General features: G+C 44.0%; 2 protein-coding genes and 1 long non-coding RNA gene across 3 annotated transcripts; 2 read left to right on the forward strand and 1 right to left on the reverse strand.

Moving 5' to 3' along the window:
- The first annotated feature begins 3,684 nt into the window (after positions 1-3,684).
- On the forward strand, positions 3,685-4,692 carry LOC140223129 (uncharacterized). The gene is made up of 2 exons (XM_072294633.1): positions 3,685-3,993; positions 4,075-4,692. Exons 1-2 carry the CDS (start codon positions 3,685-3,687, stop codon positions 4,642-4,644), a joined length of 879 nt encoding a protein of 292 aa, XP_072150734.1. The 3' UTR covers positions 4,645-4,692.
- A 2,008-nt stretch (positions 4,693-6,700) lies between these two features.
- LOC117862258 (protein ENHANCED DOWNY MILDEW 2) lies at positions 6,701-8,796 on the forward strand. Its single transcript, XM_034745791.2, has 4 exons — positions 6,701-6,918; positions 7,319-7,415; positions 7,528-7,623; positions 8,479-8,796. The coding sequence occupies exons 1-4, from the start codon at positions 6,773-6,775 to the stop codon at positions 8,653-8,655; spliced, it is 516 nt and encodes a 171-aa protein (XP_034601682.1). The 5' UTR covers positions 6,701-6,772; the 3' UTR covers positions 8,656-8,796.
- Positions 8,797-14,791: 5,995 nt separating this feature from the next.
- Positions 14,792-17,855, reverse strand: LOC140223108 (uncharacterized). Its single transcript, XR_011898544.1, has 3 exons — positions 17,569-17,855; positions 15,986-16,107; positions 14,792-14,986 (listed from the first exon to the last, which is right to left on the reverse strand). It is a non-coding gene; the product is annotated as an uncharacterized lncRNA (long non-coding RNA).
- Between the last annotated feature and the right edge of the window lie 1,142 nt (positions 17,856-18,997).

The following is an 18,997-nucleotide window of genomic DNA, read 5'->3' on the forward strand; positions in this document are numbered from 1 at the left end:
ATTAACCTATAGGGTCACACACTTAAAGGGATGGAAGCCCAATTCGAATGTGATCTGAATTGGACCAGGAGTACTAATGGGCCTCAAACCAAGAGGCCCATTAGGAACCCCTATATATTGAGGGGTCGGGGCACCCTAGGGTTTAACCCTTTTTGGCCGAACCACAGTCGTGCCCCTTCCAAGCCCTCGCTTTTGTTGCAACTCGTGGACCTAGTAGTCCAGCTTGCGATGGTTCCTCCCCACACGTGTGGATACCTTGGAGGTGTTGCATCTACAGCACTAGGACGAACCACTGCACGAGAGCTCCGACGAGGAACCTGACGAGTCAACGACGTGCCCGACGAGCCGCGGCACAAGGAGGGAGTCGTTGCATGTGGACGAGCTGCTGAGGAGCTGCTCGATGTCGACGTGTTCAACTACACTGCGTCGACGTGTGATCGACTTCATTGCCCCGATACGTTTCTACAACTTTCGCACCTCTGCGTCGAGTGGTATTCCCGTGATCTATAACAACAGTTATTCCTGGTTTACGTGGTAGAAATTTTTTTATTTTGCGTTAGTGTCGCCTACCTCGAATCCTAACAAGCTGTACTCGAAGATGGGGCTTGGGATGGAGCAAAAGTAAGACAAGCCAATTGGTTCATTGAGGTTCAAGCCGATCAGCTTGAGGGCTTTCTAGTTCCTCTTGTTCTAGTTTTCTGACCGGCGATAAAAAGAAACAAAGTTCTAAAACTAAACAGACTCTTCTAAAAATTAAAAGAAAAATGAGTTGTCCTAAAAAAAACTAATTAACTGACTCAATGTTCGGGTTGCCGATATCTAGATCCATGCGGTAAAAAGTATAATTTATTTGATAATGTGAACTCTTAAGATTCTATCTACGTAGTCTAGTGTATATATACATGCGCTATTCATATATGTAATCTAGTGTACATATACTTATGCATATACTCATAAATTCACATATACTTATATATTTACATATACTCACGCATATAGTTATTTATTTATATATACTAATATACATTTACATCTCGTTTAGCGTTACAACTTTCATATAGAGGTTCTCTATTGCCCAAGTCATTTGAAAATTTTAAAAACTGTAGATTTCAAAACTAGAGAACTTATAATAACATTTTGGAGTATCAAAAAATTTCAAATGAAAAACATGTCAACTTCAAGTTTTAGGTCTCCTCGAGCTCAACAAGTTTGATGTCGAACTTCTCTATAACCAAAGTCATTTGAAAATATGTGTCATTTGCACGACGGCTCGCTCCATGACCCACCCCTACAAATGCTTTTTTAGAGGCGGGTCGGAAGTTACAGTAGCCTGCTCCTTTTGTAGGAGCGGGTGACCTTTTGACCCGCCCCTAAAGAAAATCGGAGTGCCCTTTAGTAGTGTTTGGTCCGGTGAGCGGTCTGTCGAGATAGTTTTCTTGTAATTCTCTTTTATATTAATAGAAATGGAGCAATATGTGGCTGATTGTTAAAAAAAATAGAAAGTTTAGAGTGCTTGAAAACAAATGAGAGCCGTCCATCTGGCGAATTCGAACGTGGAAAAAACGAAGTACCATGAATTATGTTAAGAAAAGTACTAATTTGGTGGGACCAAGTACCAAAAATAGTGAGAAATTAATGATGCTCTTTTAATTATGTGTAAATCTATTTAATTCTTTTTTGGTATGAAGGATTTAAGTAGCAGCAAGTACCATTGGTACTTTAAAAGCATGGTAACAAAACTAAAAAAAATATAAAATCAATCCTGTGATGAACACCGGTGAACGTTAAACAATTTCAAATATACATGAACCATCCACATTAGGCTGTTATTATTGTGACATGTGAAATGATACTTAATAATCTATTTGAATTTGATAAAGATATATCCATATTTTATTTCAAGATCCTCGTAGCACTGCTATAAGGCATATCCTAATTCCGGGTAATCGATACATCCTTACTTGGTTTACTGTAGTTAAGCATAGATACTGTATATCCGGAACTTGTTGATACTGTGTAGATTTCCGACAATATCAGTGATTGCCATATCGACTAATTTGATTGTATGGCATGATCCTAATCTGTCCACTATAATTCTGTAAACTTAACATGTATTTCAAATATATATAAATAGAGAGAAATTCCCCGTGGGTTAATTCCACGCCAAACCACTGTACCGTCGACAGCGATGCGTCAATGGTGACTTCATCAATTTTGAGGATTTGCCGGCTTAGTCTTTCGGATGTGCTCATAGGGGTAGGGTTGCCTGCGTCTGTTCGTAGGGACGAGTGTACATGCGTATATGTGAGCGTCTACGTATGTACTATGTGATTCGTTACGAGCACACCGTGCTGAATCGAGGACTCAAACTCGGGTGGCCGGGTGGCCAGGTTACACCAGACCTCCGCAAGGAATCGCCTCCGCATACTACATCTGATCAGTTGGAAAAGACTTTCTAGCAAACAGTTTAAGGGTCCCTTTGGTTGGGCTTTCCAACCTGCTTTTGCTTTTGCAAAAGCCAAAAGCCAACCAAAGGGCCTAAAAGCTCTACGTGCTTTTGCCCAAAAGCTACTTTTGCTCTAGTACAAAATCAAAAGCACCTTCCCCCCTGCTTTCAAGTGCTTTTGGGGTAAAAAATTACCCACCTGCCACTGGTTATGATGTACCCTTTCATCTAATTTTTCTCTCCCACACGCACAGACCGTTCACCCGCACGCATCTCGCCTCCCCTGGCCGCCAGCCTTCCTCGCCTTGGCGCCGGCCGGCCGTCCGCCTCCCCTGGCCGCCGGCGGGCCTCGCGCCGCCGCCCCTGGCCGCCGGGCCTCGCGCCGCCGCCCCATCACCCCCGACGGCCACCGGCCCTCGCGCCGCCCCCATCGCCCCCGACGGCCGCCGGGCCTCGCGCCGCCGCCCCCATCGCCCCTGACGGCCGCCGGGCCTCGCGCCGCCGCCCCCATCGCCCGCCGGCCGCCGCCCTTGACCGCCCGCCGCCGCCACCCTTGACCGCCCCCCGGCCGTCCGCCGCCCCCTTGGGAGGGCGCCCCATCGCCGGCGCCCCCCATCGCCGGCTCCTGTCCTGCTCCTGGTGAATGACCAGGAGCATATAAGGTAAGTATGAACTTTTTTTTTATAATTTGTAACACTTTTTTTTATAATACTGGTATGCTTAGGTTTTCAGAATGGAGAGAGAGAGTTGCTGATAGATGTAATAAACTCAATTATAGTCTAATACCTAACGACTTATTAAGTTTTTTAGTGACTGATACTCAGGTTACAAGTAATATGCTTTTTACACATATATATATTGAGCCTCTACTTTTAGATCACAAAATGCAACAGAGAACTTATGAATATATGGAAGTATTAAAAGCACCATAATTATTTATACTAATTCAATTATTTTATGTTGTCAGGTACAATTACAATACAAAATCAAATAGGAAGCTACCTGCGAAAAGGAATTTCTTGAGGTATGAACAATCAATTGTACTGGTATGAGATAAATCACTTTTCTACTATAAGTATGGTTAAATGCAAAATGATAATTCAAAACTATGTAAGGGATGAACGTTTGTACTTTGACATCTATGCTTATTTATTTCCCATTTGTTTAATTGTTGGATAGTTGGATTCATAGTTATGACTTAGCTTAGTTCTTATGAGTTTTCTTTGATTGGTTGAAGAATGGGTGATAAGGCGGATTGGGGTGATACTTTTTTAAGGCATTTGATTGATGCTTGCAAAGAAGAGATTGAAGCAGGGAATAGGCCGATGGGAATTTTCACTACTACCGGTTGGAAGAACGTTGTTTCCAAGTTTGCAGAAAAATCCGGTGATACAAGAACAAAACAACAATTGAAGAACAAGTTAGATCTTCTGAAAAAGGAGTATGTCACGTTTATGGAGTTCAAGAATTGTGCAACTGGTCTTGGATGGGATGAGGCAAAACAAACTATTGACTGCTCAGATGAATGGTGGGACGAACACCTTGCTGTAAGAACTATGTTTCTTCATAATTATATTCTTTCCATTCTTTCTTATGGTGTGCCTTGCTAATTTTTTTTCTAATTGTAGAGATGCAACAATCGTGAGAAAGGAATCAAATGCCACCATATAAAGTTTCGAAAACAAGGACCCAAGTTCCTCGATGACCTACATATCTTGTTTGGCAAGGCACATGTAACTGGGTCTTCTGCATCCTGTCCTGGAGATATATCATCCGATGAGGCAAGTGATGATAATGTGGATGAGGTAGTGAAACCTACGCAGAAGGATATGACAGTGAACTTAGGAAAAAGGAAACGCAAGGGTACCTCTATTGGTGTTGAAGAGAAGGATGAGAAGAGCCCATTCTTTCGTTTGTACAAGTCCACTTGTTTGAAGATAGAAAATGCTGCAGAGAGGATCTCCACAAGTGTTGAAGCATCATCAGCTCCTCCAACTAACCTAGTTCCTACCATTACAGAGACTATGAAGATGGTGAAAGAATGTGGGGTGCAAGAAGGAACTGCTCTAATGCACACAGCCACTTCCTTAATTGTTAAACCTGAATTTAGGGAGCTCTTTAGCTCTCTAGAAACAACTAAAGGCAGACTGGATTTGATTGAGAGGGAGCTAGAAAAGGAGATGATGAAGCACCACTGATTTGTATTGCCTGTTTGTCAAATTATTTATTGTCATATGTGACAACAATTTCCCTATGTTGAACCATGATTTGTTACCCTATATTGAAACATTATTTATCTATTAGTGTGTCATGTTGAGCTTTTTCATTTAGTATTGTCAAAGATATTTGTTGTATTTAATTATTAATGTACTAATGTCTCATGTAGATGGATGATACATTGGGAGATGTGGCTAAAGGAGGGCAAAAAGGACTACTACTGCTAGCTGAACTTGCACAGCATGCTGGTGCTATTGGAGAAATGGGCACCTTATATACTGAGCGGTATTTGCACAAAGATGGATACAGGGAAACGTCAGAAACTGGAATTCAATGGGTGATGAGGTGTATGTCACGTCCGAGATATTTTTATAAGATGTTTCGGATGAGCACCGAGATTTTCGATAAACTTCATAATTTGCTAGTCTCTACTTACGGATTGACCTCAACCAACAATGTTTCGTCTATTGAGTCATTGGAAATGTTCTTGTGGATCGTCGGAGGACCACAATCTTTTTCACAAGCTGAAAATCGTTTCACACGGTCACTTTGGACAGTTCACATGAAGTTTCACGAAGTCTTGAAATGTTTGCGCAAGTTAGCTAAGGATAATATTAAGCCGAGAGATCCTACTTTTTCTACGGAGCATGAAAGGGTGAGAGAGGACCGTTTTTTGCCATACTTTAAAGGCGCAATTGGAGCAATAGATGGTTCACATGTCAAAGTGGTAGTACCAGTGGACGAAGTGGTTAACCACACATGCCGTCATGGATATACATCTCAAAATGTGCTTGCTATTTGTGACTTTGATATGAGGTTCACCTTTGCGGTTGCCGGGTGGCCGGTTTCTGCACATGACACACGTATCCTCAATCATGCATTGGCAAATTTTCCTTCATTTCCCCTGCCTCCTAAAGGTATACATGATTCTTTCAACAAATTACCTGAATTTGTATTAAAATGTACCTTACTAACTTGATTTTGTAGGAAAGTATTATCTCGTGGACTCAGGTTACCCAAACCGAATTGGGTATCTTGCGCCTTTCAAAGGAAGCACATACCATATACCAGAATTTCAGCATCGTTCGGGGCCTCCTCAAGGAAAGTACGAGATGTTCAATTTTTTGCATTCATCTCTTCGTAATGTCATTGAAAGGTCTTTTGGAGTCTTAAAGCAGAAGTGGCGTATTTTGAAGGACATGCCAAGTTTCTCACCTTGTACTCAGAAACATATCATTATGGCTTGTCTTACATTGCATAATTTTATTCGTGATAGCAATTTGTGTGATAAGGAGTTCAAGAGATGTGATGATGATGAGGATTACTTGGTACAACATACAGGTGGTATGAGACAAACACAAGGAGATGATAGTGACAATGTGGACAATGAGGATACCATGAATACCATTCGCACTAGGATAGCTGATGCTTTGGTTAGTGCGAGAGGAGGAGAGTAATGTTGAGGGTTGGCATCCTTGTATAGAACTTTTTGATCGATATAGTTCTATTTATGTGGACCAATTACTTTAATGGATGAAAAACATTTAAAATTTATTTTTTGTTTCTTCCTAAAATAGTGGTTTACATTTGAACTAGTGAACGCATTATTTTGTTACGAGCAATTTGCATATAAACACACTCACAGACCTTTAGGGGCATTACAGGTATTTCTTACACAGCCTACAGTTTCACAGCTTCTCTAACCAAACGGTCTTCTGCTTTTCCCACAGCTGCTTTCTTACAGCCGCTTTTCCACAGCCCACAGCTCACAGCAGCTTTTCCAAAAACCACAGCCCAACCAAACACACCCTAATTATGGGAGTAGGCACTAGCTAGCAGGAGTCCTCCCCTTCTCCTCCAAGCTGGCAACTGAGAGCTAATTACGGGATCGTGTAGTAATTTGTGTGATGTAATTCCTTGATTAGCTCCCTCAAGGTACGTTACTATCGGTAGTCAAGGAACACCCGGCCGGTACTCCAAGTCTCAAACCCCCGTAACTGTCGCAAACTGAATCTCTCCTCCGTTCCCTCCGCACCTCGGATCTCTATCTCCCATCTTCTCCGTCGTATAAGTTCCGCCCAGAGGGCTCGAACAAGCCGCGCAGCAGCCATGGAAGGCGAAGGCGGCGGCGAGTCGCCGAACGGAGTGGTGATCGATCCGGTGTGGTATGGAGGCGCGGAAGGCTTCTACAATGGAAACGCTGAACTCAACGACGTCGTGTGCAATCTGTGCGGCGATGGCGGCGAGCTCCTGTGGTGGGTTTGATCAAGCCTCATGATAATCTAGCCTCGCGATTTTACACTGTTACTGATTACTGAACATGTATAGTTTTTTATAGGTACTGAACATGTATAGTTAGTCTCGCATAAATCATGCAATTTGCCAGTTTGGCTTTTTACCGTAGCCAATTTACGTACCATCTGATCTGGTCATATTCCAACCTCATATTGTAATGACAAACCATGTCGTTGTTTTTCATAGTGCTCATTCTTACCTCACTGTGTCAAAAAAAAATGCATGCCTCATCTTTGAATTCATCGTTGGTTAAGAGATTTGGTAATCTGCAGATCACTTCTGTCAATATTCTGCATTTTAGATGTGCTGTCTCTTTTCCTTTCCCCGTGGTGCTTATATGTTTTATTTTTTCCCTCTTAGCTGTGAGGGGCCATGCTTGAGGTCCTACCATGCGACCAGAGTTACCGGTGGTCCTTCTGGTTGCAGATCACTTGGCTACACCACAGAACAAGTACAGGTGAATCCATGAAAATTCATATACTTCTTTTTACGGAAAGAGCATCTGTTTTTTCTTCTGACTTACAGTAACCCAATTACCCTGGCCTTTTTTTCACGCGAAACCAATTTAGGCTATGCGGCATTTTCTTTGCTGGAGTTGCGCAAACAGGCAACACAGGTGTGCCATGTGCGGGGCACGGGGATCTTCAAGCGAACTTAATGCTCAGGTACGTGTGTTTGTACTTTTCAGATGATATGTATGCGATCGTCTTACTAAAGATTAAGCAAATTACCTGCCTGAAAATTCTTAAGGCCCCGTTTGGATCATTGGAATTGAATTCCATCCTAATAATCATAATTTAGACACAAATTAATTAAGCTAATATAATTGTATGTGGAATATAGTTGTATATTATAGTTGGTGATATGGGAGAGATACTTATATGCTGCACTTCTACTATAGAGAAGCGAGTCTAAGAGCGTGCTATAAGAATTGAATTCCATTCTAATAACCATAATCTATAGAATCAATTTCCATCTCGCACCCCATGAATTTAAGATAGGCTTATATCTAAACTTTGGAAAGTTGTGGAATGCTACATTCCAACATAAATTAGCCTACTCCATTAAATAGATTCCAATTCCTTCAAAATGAAGGGACCCAAACAAGGCCTAATAGTAATGTACTTAGCACGGTGAAAATTAATAACTTTGCAGGCATTTCCAATTTCTTCATACAACAGTCTTGTTTTTTTTATAAAAAAAGTCATAAGGTAGTTGACAATTGCTAGATTAGAAAATGGCATGTGCATCGTGCAATGAATGTAACGTTTGAAGATTCTGTTGGCATCAGTCCGTAATTGCCATTATCCTTGGCTATTTCATCGTTTTACCACCAATCGTGTACAAATTTGCCACTGCTTACTACTCTCTCAAAGTGACAGAATCACTATAACCAAAACAATTTATTGTTGCCCAGTTTGTTCTTTGAATTTTATATTGATGACCAGTACCTTCTGCAGCAGCAACTGGACTTGCATTTGCATAGTTTCCTGACCAGAAACGATGTCTATTGTGTTCAGGTGTTCCGATGTGACCACGACACCTGTGGCCGCTTCTACCACCCTGTGTGCATCAGCGCACAGCTTCACCCTGGTGATCCTGCAGAGGCTGCCAGATGCAGAGTCCGGATTGCTGCTGGTCGGCCATTTTGGTGCCCCGGACCACATCGTCCGCGCGTACTTGTTTTCCACGATTAAGGATTGGTTTCATCACGCTCTAGGATTGCAGTTGAACCTTCAAACTATGATTGTTCAGATCGTGTGACGATTGGTTAGAATCTCTCGTTTGAGTTCCCTGAAACTTTCTGCATTGCAAGTTTGCGACTCTGGTGTGGATAAAGTGGCTAATTTGTGAAATCCCTACAAGTTGCATGATGCGTTTAACCAGGTCGTGCAACTGAGGGGCACTACAAGATGTTAATCTCGTTCCAATCTAACTACCGTATTGTAGGGATGGATTCGGATCGGATACGTATGGAATCAAATTCGGATAACACTATTTACCATATTTTAATTCGAATCCGAATACGAATACAAAACGAATAGTTCGGATTTGGATTCATATTCGGATACTTGCTCGACTTATAACACAATGTCATAACGAGCATCAATTTTGCTTTATCGTTGGTTTTATAATTGATTAAAAATCATGTTACAAGTACGAAGTAAATTATGAGCATAATACACATAGAAAATAACATATTTCTTAATAAATAATTAAATATATCAAAGTAAATATAAAAATAAATATTTCCATAAATATATATCATTTCATAATAAAAATAAGTTCATTAATACATTTAAATATGATTTATTCATTTAATAAATAATATAATGTTTTTAAACTTAATATGATTAGTCATATTAAAATTAATTAAACTTTATCATTATATACCACTAGTAATATTAGTTTAACATAATTAGTCATTTGTCATAAAGATATTTTTTTAATAGTTTAAATGGTGTATAATTATTTTATTAGCAATATTAAAATTAACATCATTTGTAATTAGTATTTAGTAATATAAATAAGTTTTAGATGGCTTCGTTGGTAGTTTATTCTTTGCGGATACGGATAATGTCAAATATTTCACATTTTTATCGAATACGAATCTGGAACGGGATAGAAAAAAACACTGAAAATCGAATCCGGATACATCCATTTAAAATCCACATTAAAAATGAATACGAATACGGATATCCATATTGGCGTTTTTTAGCTGATACGATTTTGGATAATTCGGATTTCCAGACATCTATATCCATCTCTACCATATTGGGACAATCACAACTCTCCTTTTATTTGGGGAGTTAAGGTGGATTAATTACTTTATTTATCCTAATAATTATTGAAAAAAGGGAAAGGTAAATGGAATATGCTGTAACACTATTTTTTCACTAACGCTCCCAATACGGTAGTTGGACTGAGGAATGAGGATCCGTTGGAGATACTCTTCAAATTGCAAATTTCCTAGGTAGGACGTAAAGTGGAGAGCAGGCAGCATCAGCTCCCTCTCCTTCAACCTACTACTCCAGAAAGTGGAGTACATGTTTTAGTCATGATATAGCTAGCTCATAGGTCTAAGATTGGCCTCAAACACTCATGAGCAGCTCCTGAGAGCATCTCCAACCGGTACCACTCTCATCTGGTTTTTGAGAGTTCTGGGATAAAAAAAACTGTCTCCAACTGACTTTTATCCTGGGCCCGTCCTCATCCGGACTCTCATCCAGTGCCCCTGAACTCTCATCCGGAGGAGCTCCTAGCAGGGACCCTTATCTGGCCAAGGCGAGCAATTGTCGCTCCTCCCACGGTCGCGCCCGCGTGCACGCCAGGTACGCACCATCTTCCTCCTCCGCGTAGTGATGACGCCCACCATTGATCCCGTACAAGGCCCCATTCACGCCGCCAGCCCGTTCGTAGATCAATGCCAGTTGCGACCCCCGATGACGGGCCCAACAATTCCTTACAGATCTTTCTGCACGGATGCTTTACCCCCACACGACTCGCACCCCTGTAAATCAGCGGATGCTGCGGCTTGCTCCTGCACAGCTCGCAAATCTGCACGCCGACGGAAGCGGCGGCGCAGTCCCGCACAGCTCGTGACTCCGCACGGCGCGTAGCCCCGCACACGAGAGGATGCAGGCACCGTATGGTTTTGTCATTTTTAGATACGTACTTTTTTTACTTCCTAAACGTGACCTATATCTTTTTTTTAATTAAGGATCTTAAACATTCACATGTGAATGTCAACGGTCACAAAGAAACAAATCCGGCTACTTAGCCATAAGATGCATGAATACTTCGACTCCACACCTTAAAATGAGGAACAAACAAAATAAGAAAAGACTAAAAAGGAAGCTAGAATGACTAAGCTTCAAACTTCTTCTATGTCCTTGCTTCAGCCTTGCATTGGGCCATGTGCAGCAACTAATCCCCTCACATCTGCTATTTTCTTATAAACTTCAGAAGTTAGGATCATCCTGCTTCGACGGCCACCTGCTTCCTGGTGCTCTTTAGTCACATAGAAGCTGCACTTAGTCAATCTCTACCATACACTCTAGTAACCCAAACAAGTGCACTGGAACAACCCGTGCACTACCATCCCTCCAAGCTGATCTGGTACCGCCACCAAAAGACTCCAAAATGGTGCCTCAAGAGGAAAGCAACGCTAAGACGCCACCGCCTCCTGAACCTGCGAGTTGGTTCTTCGGTTTTCACCTGTAAAATGTCCCTGGAGGTCAAGATCACCGCAACGCCTTCAACAAGGAGAATGATGCATCATCGCCAACACTAGTCATGGCTTTGGTCTGAGAACCTAGACACTCTAACAACCCAAAGGCAGATGGCTAATGCCATGTCCGATCCACCTCGGGTCCCCATGCGCCCTTGCCAGCTGCCGCCACCTCCATGGAGCCGAGCAGCTTCCGCAAGGAGCCGGCATGAACCACGGTCGGGCGGATCCACCCACAGGGCACCAGAATCAGCCGAGCGGAATTGCATCTGTCGCCCAAGAAACTGGCTGCCCGCTCGAGCCGAGCGATTCTCGCTCAAAGCTAGCGGCCGAGTCGCCGTTTGGTAGCACCCCTCCCAATTCTTGCAGAGTGGAGGGCTGCTAAACACGACCATACTCCGAACATCATGTTCATCAGCTCCGGAAAAGATATGGGGATCTTGAGGAACAAATTTGACACATCGAGCAACCAAAACTTACTATTAAGGAAGAGCAAAGTGGCAACTCAAACCATTCTTTATTCGTCTTGCTACACAAAGCGAGGGATCACATCACACATTTATTCATCAGTTGAGCTTCAGTCACCATGAACAGTCCAACGCATGCACCATGTAATCGTGCCGCTAGTGAGTGATGAAGTAGAACTTGGTGCAGCTGGTGTCCATGTAAACCAGCAGGTCGCTGAACCTAAGGTTGAAAGAGGGAACGGGGAAATTCCCGTACCAACCGACACCGAATACCGAAATTTCCAATAGGATATCATTTTCACAGGAAAAAACGGATTCGGGAAGAAATCCGGGAAAATACGGTGAATCCAGGATCAAAATCGGTTAGGGTGTTTTCCAGACCGAATTAGCGGATCCCGTATTTGCTCAGGAAATTTCCTACTGGAAATTCCCGTTTTAAGGCCTCCCTAGCTTCCCTGCCTGCAGTCTGCCCACAAATAGCCCAGCCCACCCCGACAAAACCCCATGCCGCGCCGCCCACTCGTCCAGGCAAAAGAATCGGCAAACCCTAGTCCCTACCACCCTCCCTGAATCGGCACTTCGGCGGCTCCTTACCGCCGCCCTCTGCCCCTCCCTAAATCAGCAGTCGGTGGCTCGGCGCCCTCCCTACCATCGCCCGCCGCAATCCTCTTCCTCTCCCAGTCTCCCTCTCAACTCCCAAGCCATCGACATCAAGCTCTTGCATGACTGTGCCTCTCCTCTCCTAGGCTCCTGGCCTCTGTCCTGGTGCAGCCGTGCGGTGCCTTGGCTAGCCGGTGGCCACCGCCACCCACCGCCCACCACCAGGCCACAAGCCCATGATAGATCCATGACTTGGGGGCCTAGGGAGGTAGGTTGGATGCCAAGATGAAGCCATCACCAACTGAGCAAGCTTCTGGTTCTGCATCCGCCTCATCCGCCTCCAAGCGCCGCCTCTTCCTGGAGCCACCCCCGCCGGTGAACAGCAGCACCCTCGCGCCTTTTCCAACGCCAGGTAAAGATGTGTGAAACTGTGAATTAGTGTATCTGTGTATGTTTCATTTATTGGCAAAGATGTTAGATGTGTGAATCACTACATGGGATTGCTTGTTGTTAGGGATGAAACTAATAGATGAATATTGTCCCCTTGTGTTTTATTGCTTGTGTGTTAGATGAAACTATCAAACTAATAGATGCATGAGTAAAAGTAGTTGAGTAAGGTCCAATTGCTACTGTCATTTTGATGTCTTCTATTCTTGTCTTGGTAGGATCTAAGAGGTCAAGTGAAAGCCTTGGTAAAGATCTTGTTATATGTCTATCTGTATCATCTGCAAGTGCAACTCCTGCATCTAGTCCAAGTCAAGCTTTGATATGCATGAAAGATTGGGTTGCTGCAGGAAGAAGAGGTTAGAAAAGCATCTTAGTTTTAGTTGTATAATATTATATCATAATCATGTTTGCTGATATATGAGTCTTGCCTTACTTTGAATTTCAGATCAGAAGATTGGTTGGTGATCTTGAAGTTATTGAGGCCCTTGCTTCAAAATTGAACATTGAAGTAATTTTGCTACATAGTTTGTTACTGTAACACACTAACACTGATGCCTCCTATTTTTTGTAGGACGGCGATGTCACGGATAGCGATGACGAAGTAGATGGACCACATGGAGATGATCTGGGCTTCTTTGACATGTAGTGTTGGCAGCTGGGCATGTTTTATTTTTAATTTGGACTTGTATTTGTGAGTTGAGTGTTGGATCAGTAGTGTGGTTGCCTTGCCTCATTGCCTGTGAACTGTGATGTACTGTTGTGACTTGTGTGTTATGTGGCTCAGTGGCTATGTGATGTACTGTTATTTTGTGTTGGCGTGTTGCTGTCAACCTGTCATTCTGTCAAGCACTCAAGCTGTGGTGTGGATATGTTGTTTTCATTTGTTTGAATATGGATTATGCATGGTTGCAATTATTGCATCGAGCTAACTGTTTTAAGTGGTTACATGTATATCGATGTTCCCATTTTGCGTTATCGATTACCGATCATAATCGACACGTTCTCGATCGAACTGTTATGTTCCCGATATCCCGTAATATCGAATTCGTTTTCCCGTTTGGCTTTCCCATTCCCGCTACCGTTCCCGGTTAGAAAATGCAGGAGTGGGAATGGTTACTCTGTTTTTCCGATCGTTCCAGACCGTTTTCATGCCTAGCTGAACCCCACCACGCCCTTGTCCACATCGAACACCGGCAGATGCCCATTCAGCCAATCCAGGCCCAGCACCACGGCCGGCTCATCCTCCTCCGCCCTTGTGGTGTCCCGGCCCATCTCGACCACCCCCACGCACACCGGCCCGCCCTGGGACTGAAGCAGGTCCACGTGGGGCACTGACGCACCGTCCAGGCGTGAGGCACCCCGGCAACCTCCAACAACATCAGCGGCACGTTGTAGCTAAACTGCTTCTGCATCCGTAGCGTGGACCTGTTGTAGCACAGCTCAAAGGGCGATTACGCAGCCACTTGCTCAACCATGTAGCCATTCCTGTCATGAGTCAAAATATTTTCAACATGATAAGAGGAGCGTTATCGAGATTGGGATGAAAATTCGAGACAAGGTTTAAGAATATCTGTTCACTGGTAGAGAACTGGCTTTCCATACGCCCTCTTTGGTCCTGGTTTAAAGTAGACCCAAAACAAAAGGTTCACCAACTGGGATTAAAACTTGGCCATTGGCAGGGGGCTCACCAACCGGGACTAAAGAGTCCCTTTAATCTCGGTTGTAAAGGCCAGTGGCCCTAACGGGTCTTTTCTCCCGGATGGAAACACCACCGGCACTAAAGGGGGTCCTTTAATCCCGGTTGGTGTTTCCAACGGGGAGAAAAGCACCATCACCTCATTTAGCCCCCCCCCCCTGATCTATGTGTGGCGGAACCTGTGGCGGAACCGCCCAACTTAAGCTGGTTTAAGTGCGCCTAATCGCTGTCGGAACAGCAATTATCCGAAACGCACCTAAAACAGCATAAGTCCGGTAGTCCGTCGAGTGTCCCTAGGACTCCTCGAAGGATCCACGACGTGTCTCATAGCCATACATCAGGATAATATCCGCGATGGGATAATATCAACAAATATTACATTTTTAAAGACATAACAAAGGTACGATATATTACAACCATAGTTTGAAACAAACTTAATAGTGCAGGTTAGCATGGTTCTAAGAGTTTAAAACATAAACCAGTCCGGAAGAAAAATAAACTTCTAAGTTTTATTCTAGAGTATCATGAGACTCATAAGATACCCTAGGTCTTTGGGGCTTCCTCTTCAGTGAGTCCCTGCTGGTCTTCTGAAAACAACAACAAGGGATCCCCTGAGTACGAAGTACTCAGCAAGTCTTACCCGACTAACCAATATAATAACTTTCCTTGGAAGTGTATGCTTAGCTTTTTTTGGTGTACTTGGCTAATGCAATTTTTGCCGAAAAGCTTACTACAAGTGATGCCTTAGTTTTATCTTTTATTTGGGTTGTCATTACCTAACCATTCTAGATGATAACAGAAGTAAAAGCAATCACAACTGTTAAATCATACATTACTTGACAACAGAAGATTTTATATTGCATGAAGTAATACTACGATGCTCAACAGCGATCAAGTGCATTCATAACCGAGAATTGCGGCGATCCGGATCTAACTACATCCTGCAGGAGAGTACCCTGATCACCAGCATTATACGACTGTCCCGGTCGTATCTAACAACCTCTCGATTAGTAAAGTCAATGATTAGGAATACGACTACCCGGACCCAGGGATGCACCCCCACATGGGACCCCACGTCTGGCCCGATCTCCATGTGAGTTTCAGGCTACACCCCTGCCAATCTCCAGCACGTCAAGCGCGGGTACGAAGCATTCCTGATCATAGAATTTACTAATCTACTGGGCTTTACTGGTCCCATACCCAGTAAGTGATCAGATGCTTATCACTTGACCAACAGTTAAGACACGAATCGGGCCTTAACCAAATTAATCTAGCAGACAGAACTACATCTCTAGCTTCTGTCCCTTTCCATATTCCAACTATCCTTCATAAGCAACATGTATGACTTAAGAGTTTTCCTTAAGGTCGGTAAACCAAGCATGTAAGCAAGTAAGCAATTCTAGACTTGGGTAGTTTCTAAGATTTGAACAAGTGGCAAAGATGTCCTTAAGTCAAGGCATGATCATACACAAGAATAGGTTTCAATCAACTCCTAGACTTAGTGCATACAATAAGCAAATAACCTATGACTAGTCACATGAAATAACGACTCCAAAATAGATAGGTATAAATGCACCGGGGCTTGCCTGGGATCAACAAAGGTTAGTTCTTCGGAAAACTTCTTTATTAAAAGAGGCACTCCACATTTCGCGAACGCTGTCCATCTCCAGCTGAATTCCATAAATTCCCACTTCAGGAGTTGTGCCGCCTACGATTCAGTATATGCAAGAGTTAGAGATGCAAAACTTTTAAATACAAGACTATACAACTTTCCTTCATGATAAAGTTGCAAGCCAACAAGGACTATACAATTTATCATGATAAAGTTGCAAGCCAACACACAAAAACCCTAAAGATTAACCCACCATTTTTATTTCCTTTACTAAACCTACCTTAGACCTCTTCTTTTATTTTTAAAAGCATTATAATAATTTTCTAATCTCAAAAACCTAATTCCTATGAATTACTAATGATTTGTGGATAATAAAGCATTTTTCAAGTTTTATACATTTAATAAAGTTTAAGCATTTATTTAAATACCTTAAATAAAAAGGCATTAAATAAATACCTAAATTTTTATTATTTTTCCTAGGGTTTAAGAATTTTAATGCATAAAGGAAAATAAAATAATCCTAATAAAATTGGTTTCACTAATTTTGGGCACTTCTAGAATTTCCTGTGAATTAAATGGTGAAAACAGCATTTAATCTATTTATCTAATAAAAGAAAACCTAAGGTTTAATAAAAACCCCCGGCCCAAACTTTTCTCACTCGGCTTGCTTCTACCCACCATCACTTCCACCTAGGGTCCATCCGGTCTCCTATTCTTCTTCTTCTTTTCTTCATTGACAAGTGGGGCCCACGGCCGAAATCTTCCCTTGGGCCAAAAGGTGGCCCGCCAACTCAACCTTCCACGCGTGGCCTTTTTGCGGCAGCCTTCTCTTTGGGCCGGCTCCCCCTTCTCTTCTTTTTCTCAACCCCGGCCGGCCCACCTTCTTTCTCCTTCACTTCTACCTGGGCTGCACGGCCCAAGCAACATGACCGGCCTGCTCTTTCTTACATGCCGACGGCCTAACTCCCTCCCTTTCAACCACCCGCCGGCCCTCTCTGTTCTTCGGCTAGCTGGGCCATCGCCACCCCTTGGCCCACGACGGGCGGCCGGCTTTCTTTCTCCCTCTCACTCCCACCTGGGCCTCTCCTACCGCACACTGGCAACACGGCCCAAGCGCACAGACCGGCCTGCTTCTTTCCCTTCTTCTTCTATGCCGCGCGGGCTTAGCTGGGCCGGCGTCTCTCTCTCGGCCCAAAACGGCGGTTGGCCTTTCTTCTTCTCCTTCTTCTCCTCACAACCCCCTGGCGCATCTTCTTCCTTGCGCCAAAACAGGGGCACACGCCGGCGGGCAAAACGGGACGGGGTCCTGGCCAACGGCGGCTTGCCGGCGGCCGAGCCGACCGAGGCGGCGGCGCCCCAGGCCAACCGCCAGCTCGCCGGGAGGCGGCCCGAGCCGGCCCCTCCACGGGCGGCTGCGGCTTGGCCAACCGCCGGCCATGGCGGCGCACGGAGGCGGCACGAGGACGACCGGCGGCGCACTCTACGGCATCCACATGACCCAAGCACCCCCTAAACCGGATCAAACGAGTGAAAGAAGGGGCGGTGCGGAGGGCTCACCGGAGGACAGTGGTGGTGGCGGGCGGACCGGTACGGCGGTGATTCGGAGCTTCGACGGCGAGGAATTACTGAACGGAGCAGCGTGGGGCGTTGAGGAGGAGCTGACGGAACCTTGGGCGGATGGAATTGCAAAGAGAGGCGGCGGCGTGGGTGAATTCGGCCGGCGGCGGTACTGATTTGCTTGAGCTCGGTTCCTGGCGATGTAAGCGGCGGAATGAAACGGATAAGCGCGGGGATAGCGATGTCGTGGTCTTTCACCGTGCATGCGTGCCACCTTGACAACCTGAACGAGCGCGGACGTGGCCGTCGTGCTGGCCGGTCGTGCGCGAGAGCCGGCGGCGGCACGGCACTGCCGCGTGCCGCGCTGCTCTGTTTCTGCTGCCTTCTCCCCTTTATCTCCTCCCAATTTACAGGTTCAAGCTTCAAAAATCGGCAGATCCGAACCCAATCTCTCGAACATCCCTTAAACAATCTTGTAGAGTAATCCGAGCACTACATTTGATAGATGGGCCTCCAACCGAATTAAGCACCCTAAGGTCGAGATTTCGGAGCTCCAAGTTTCTGTCAGCTGGTACTGTTACTGAATTTTAGCGATTCAGTTCGACAGTCTTCAAAGGTGGTCGTTTACCCTTCTTTAGCACCAATTTCAGTAGCCCAATTGTATTCCATATAGGCCAACCACTCCCTATTTGTGTTCTACAACTAATAAGGATTCCATTTTGCACCAAAAACTGTATAACCTTTGCACTGGATTTTCCAAAAATTCGCTCCAAACATCGCTAGTTAACACTGTTTTCAGACTTAGATTTTATGCAGCTTCGAGAGTTGGCCGAAATAGCTAGAGTGCTGACTTTGAGCTTTGATTTAAATTTGATTGTTTCGCTATCTCTGAGCAACAACACCTTATTAAACATGTCCAAGGATCATACTTCACCGCTGTCTAGTTGCCTTTTCTCACTTACTTGAAAAATTGGGCAGAATTCGGTTTCAAAAATAGATACTCATCATGTTTTCCAGACTTAGAATTAATTCGGCAAGGAGCTCGAAATCTGCTCAATTGCTGACTTTTGGCTCCAATTTGAATTCAAACCTTCCACTTTCTCTGGACCACAACTATTCATTTACCTTTTCCATAGTCCATATTTCACTAATGTTCAAAAACATCTGCTCACTTTTAAGGAAATTTCTCCAGAAATTGGTTCTAAAGTCATGTACTCAATACCATTTTCAGACTTAACCAAATTCCAGCAAAGCTGTCTATTGTTACAAAGTGCCAACTTTAGGCTTCCATTTGAAATAGTTCCCTCTGCTATTCCTGATCAACAACACCCAAATTTAGGAGTCCAAAGTTCATACTTCAACATGGTATAGTTATCCTGATTTACTTATTTGAGAAATTTATCAGAATTCACTTTCCAAAATGGACTCT

This window comes from Setaria viridis, chromosome 6, assembly GCF_005286985.2.
Source record: "Setaria viridis chromosome 6, Setaria_viridis_v4.0, whole genome shotgun sequence".
Lineage (NCBI taxonomy): Eukaryota > Viridiplantae > Streptophyta > Magnoliopsida > Poales > Poaceae > Setaria > Setaria viridis.

Coding starts and splice junctions, on each gene's coding strand:
- LOC117862258 (XM_034745791.2), top strand. CDS start 6,773: ATGGAAGGCGAAGGCGGCGGCGAGTCGCCGAACGGAGTGGTGATCGAT. Junction 6,919..7,318: donor GATGGCGGCGAGCTCCTGTG/GTGGGTTTGATC, acceptor TTTCCCTCTTAG/CTGTGAGGGGCCATGCTTGA. Junction 7,416..7,527: donor ACACCACAGAACAAGTACAG/GTGAATCCATGA, acceptor AAACCAATTTAG/GCTATGCGGCATTTTCTTTG.
- LOC140223129 (XM_072294633.1), top strand. CDS start 3,685: ATGGGTGATAAGGCGGATTGGGGTGATACTTTTTTAAGGCATTTGATT. Junction 3,994..4,074: donor GGTGGGACGAACACCTTGCT/GTAAGAACTATG, acceptor TTCTAATTGTAG/AGATGCAACAATCGTGAGAA.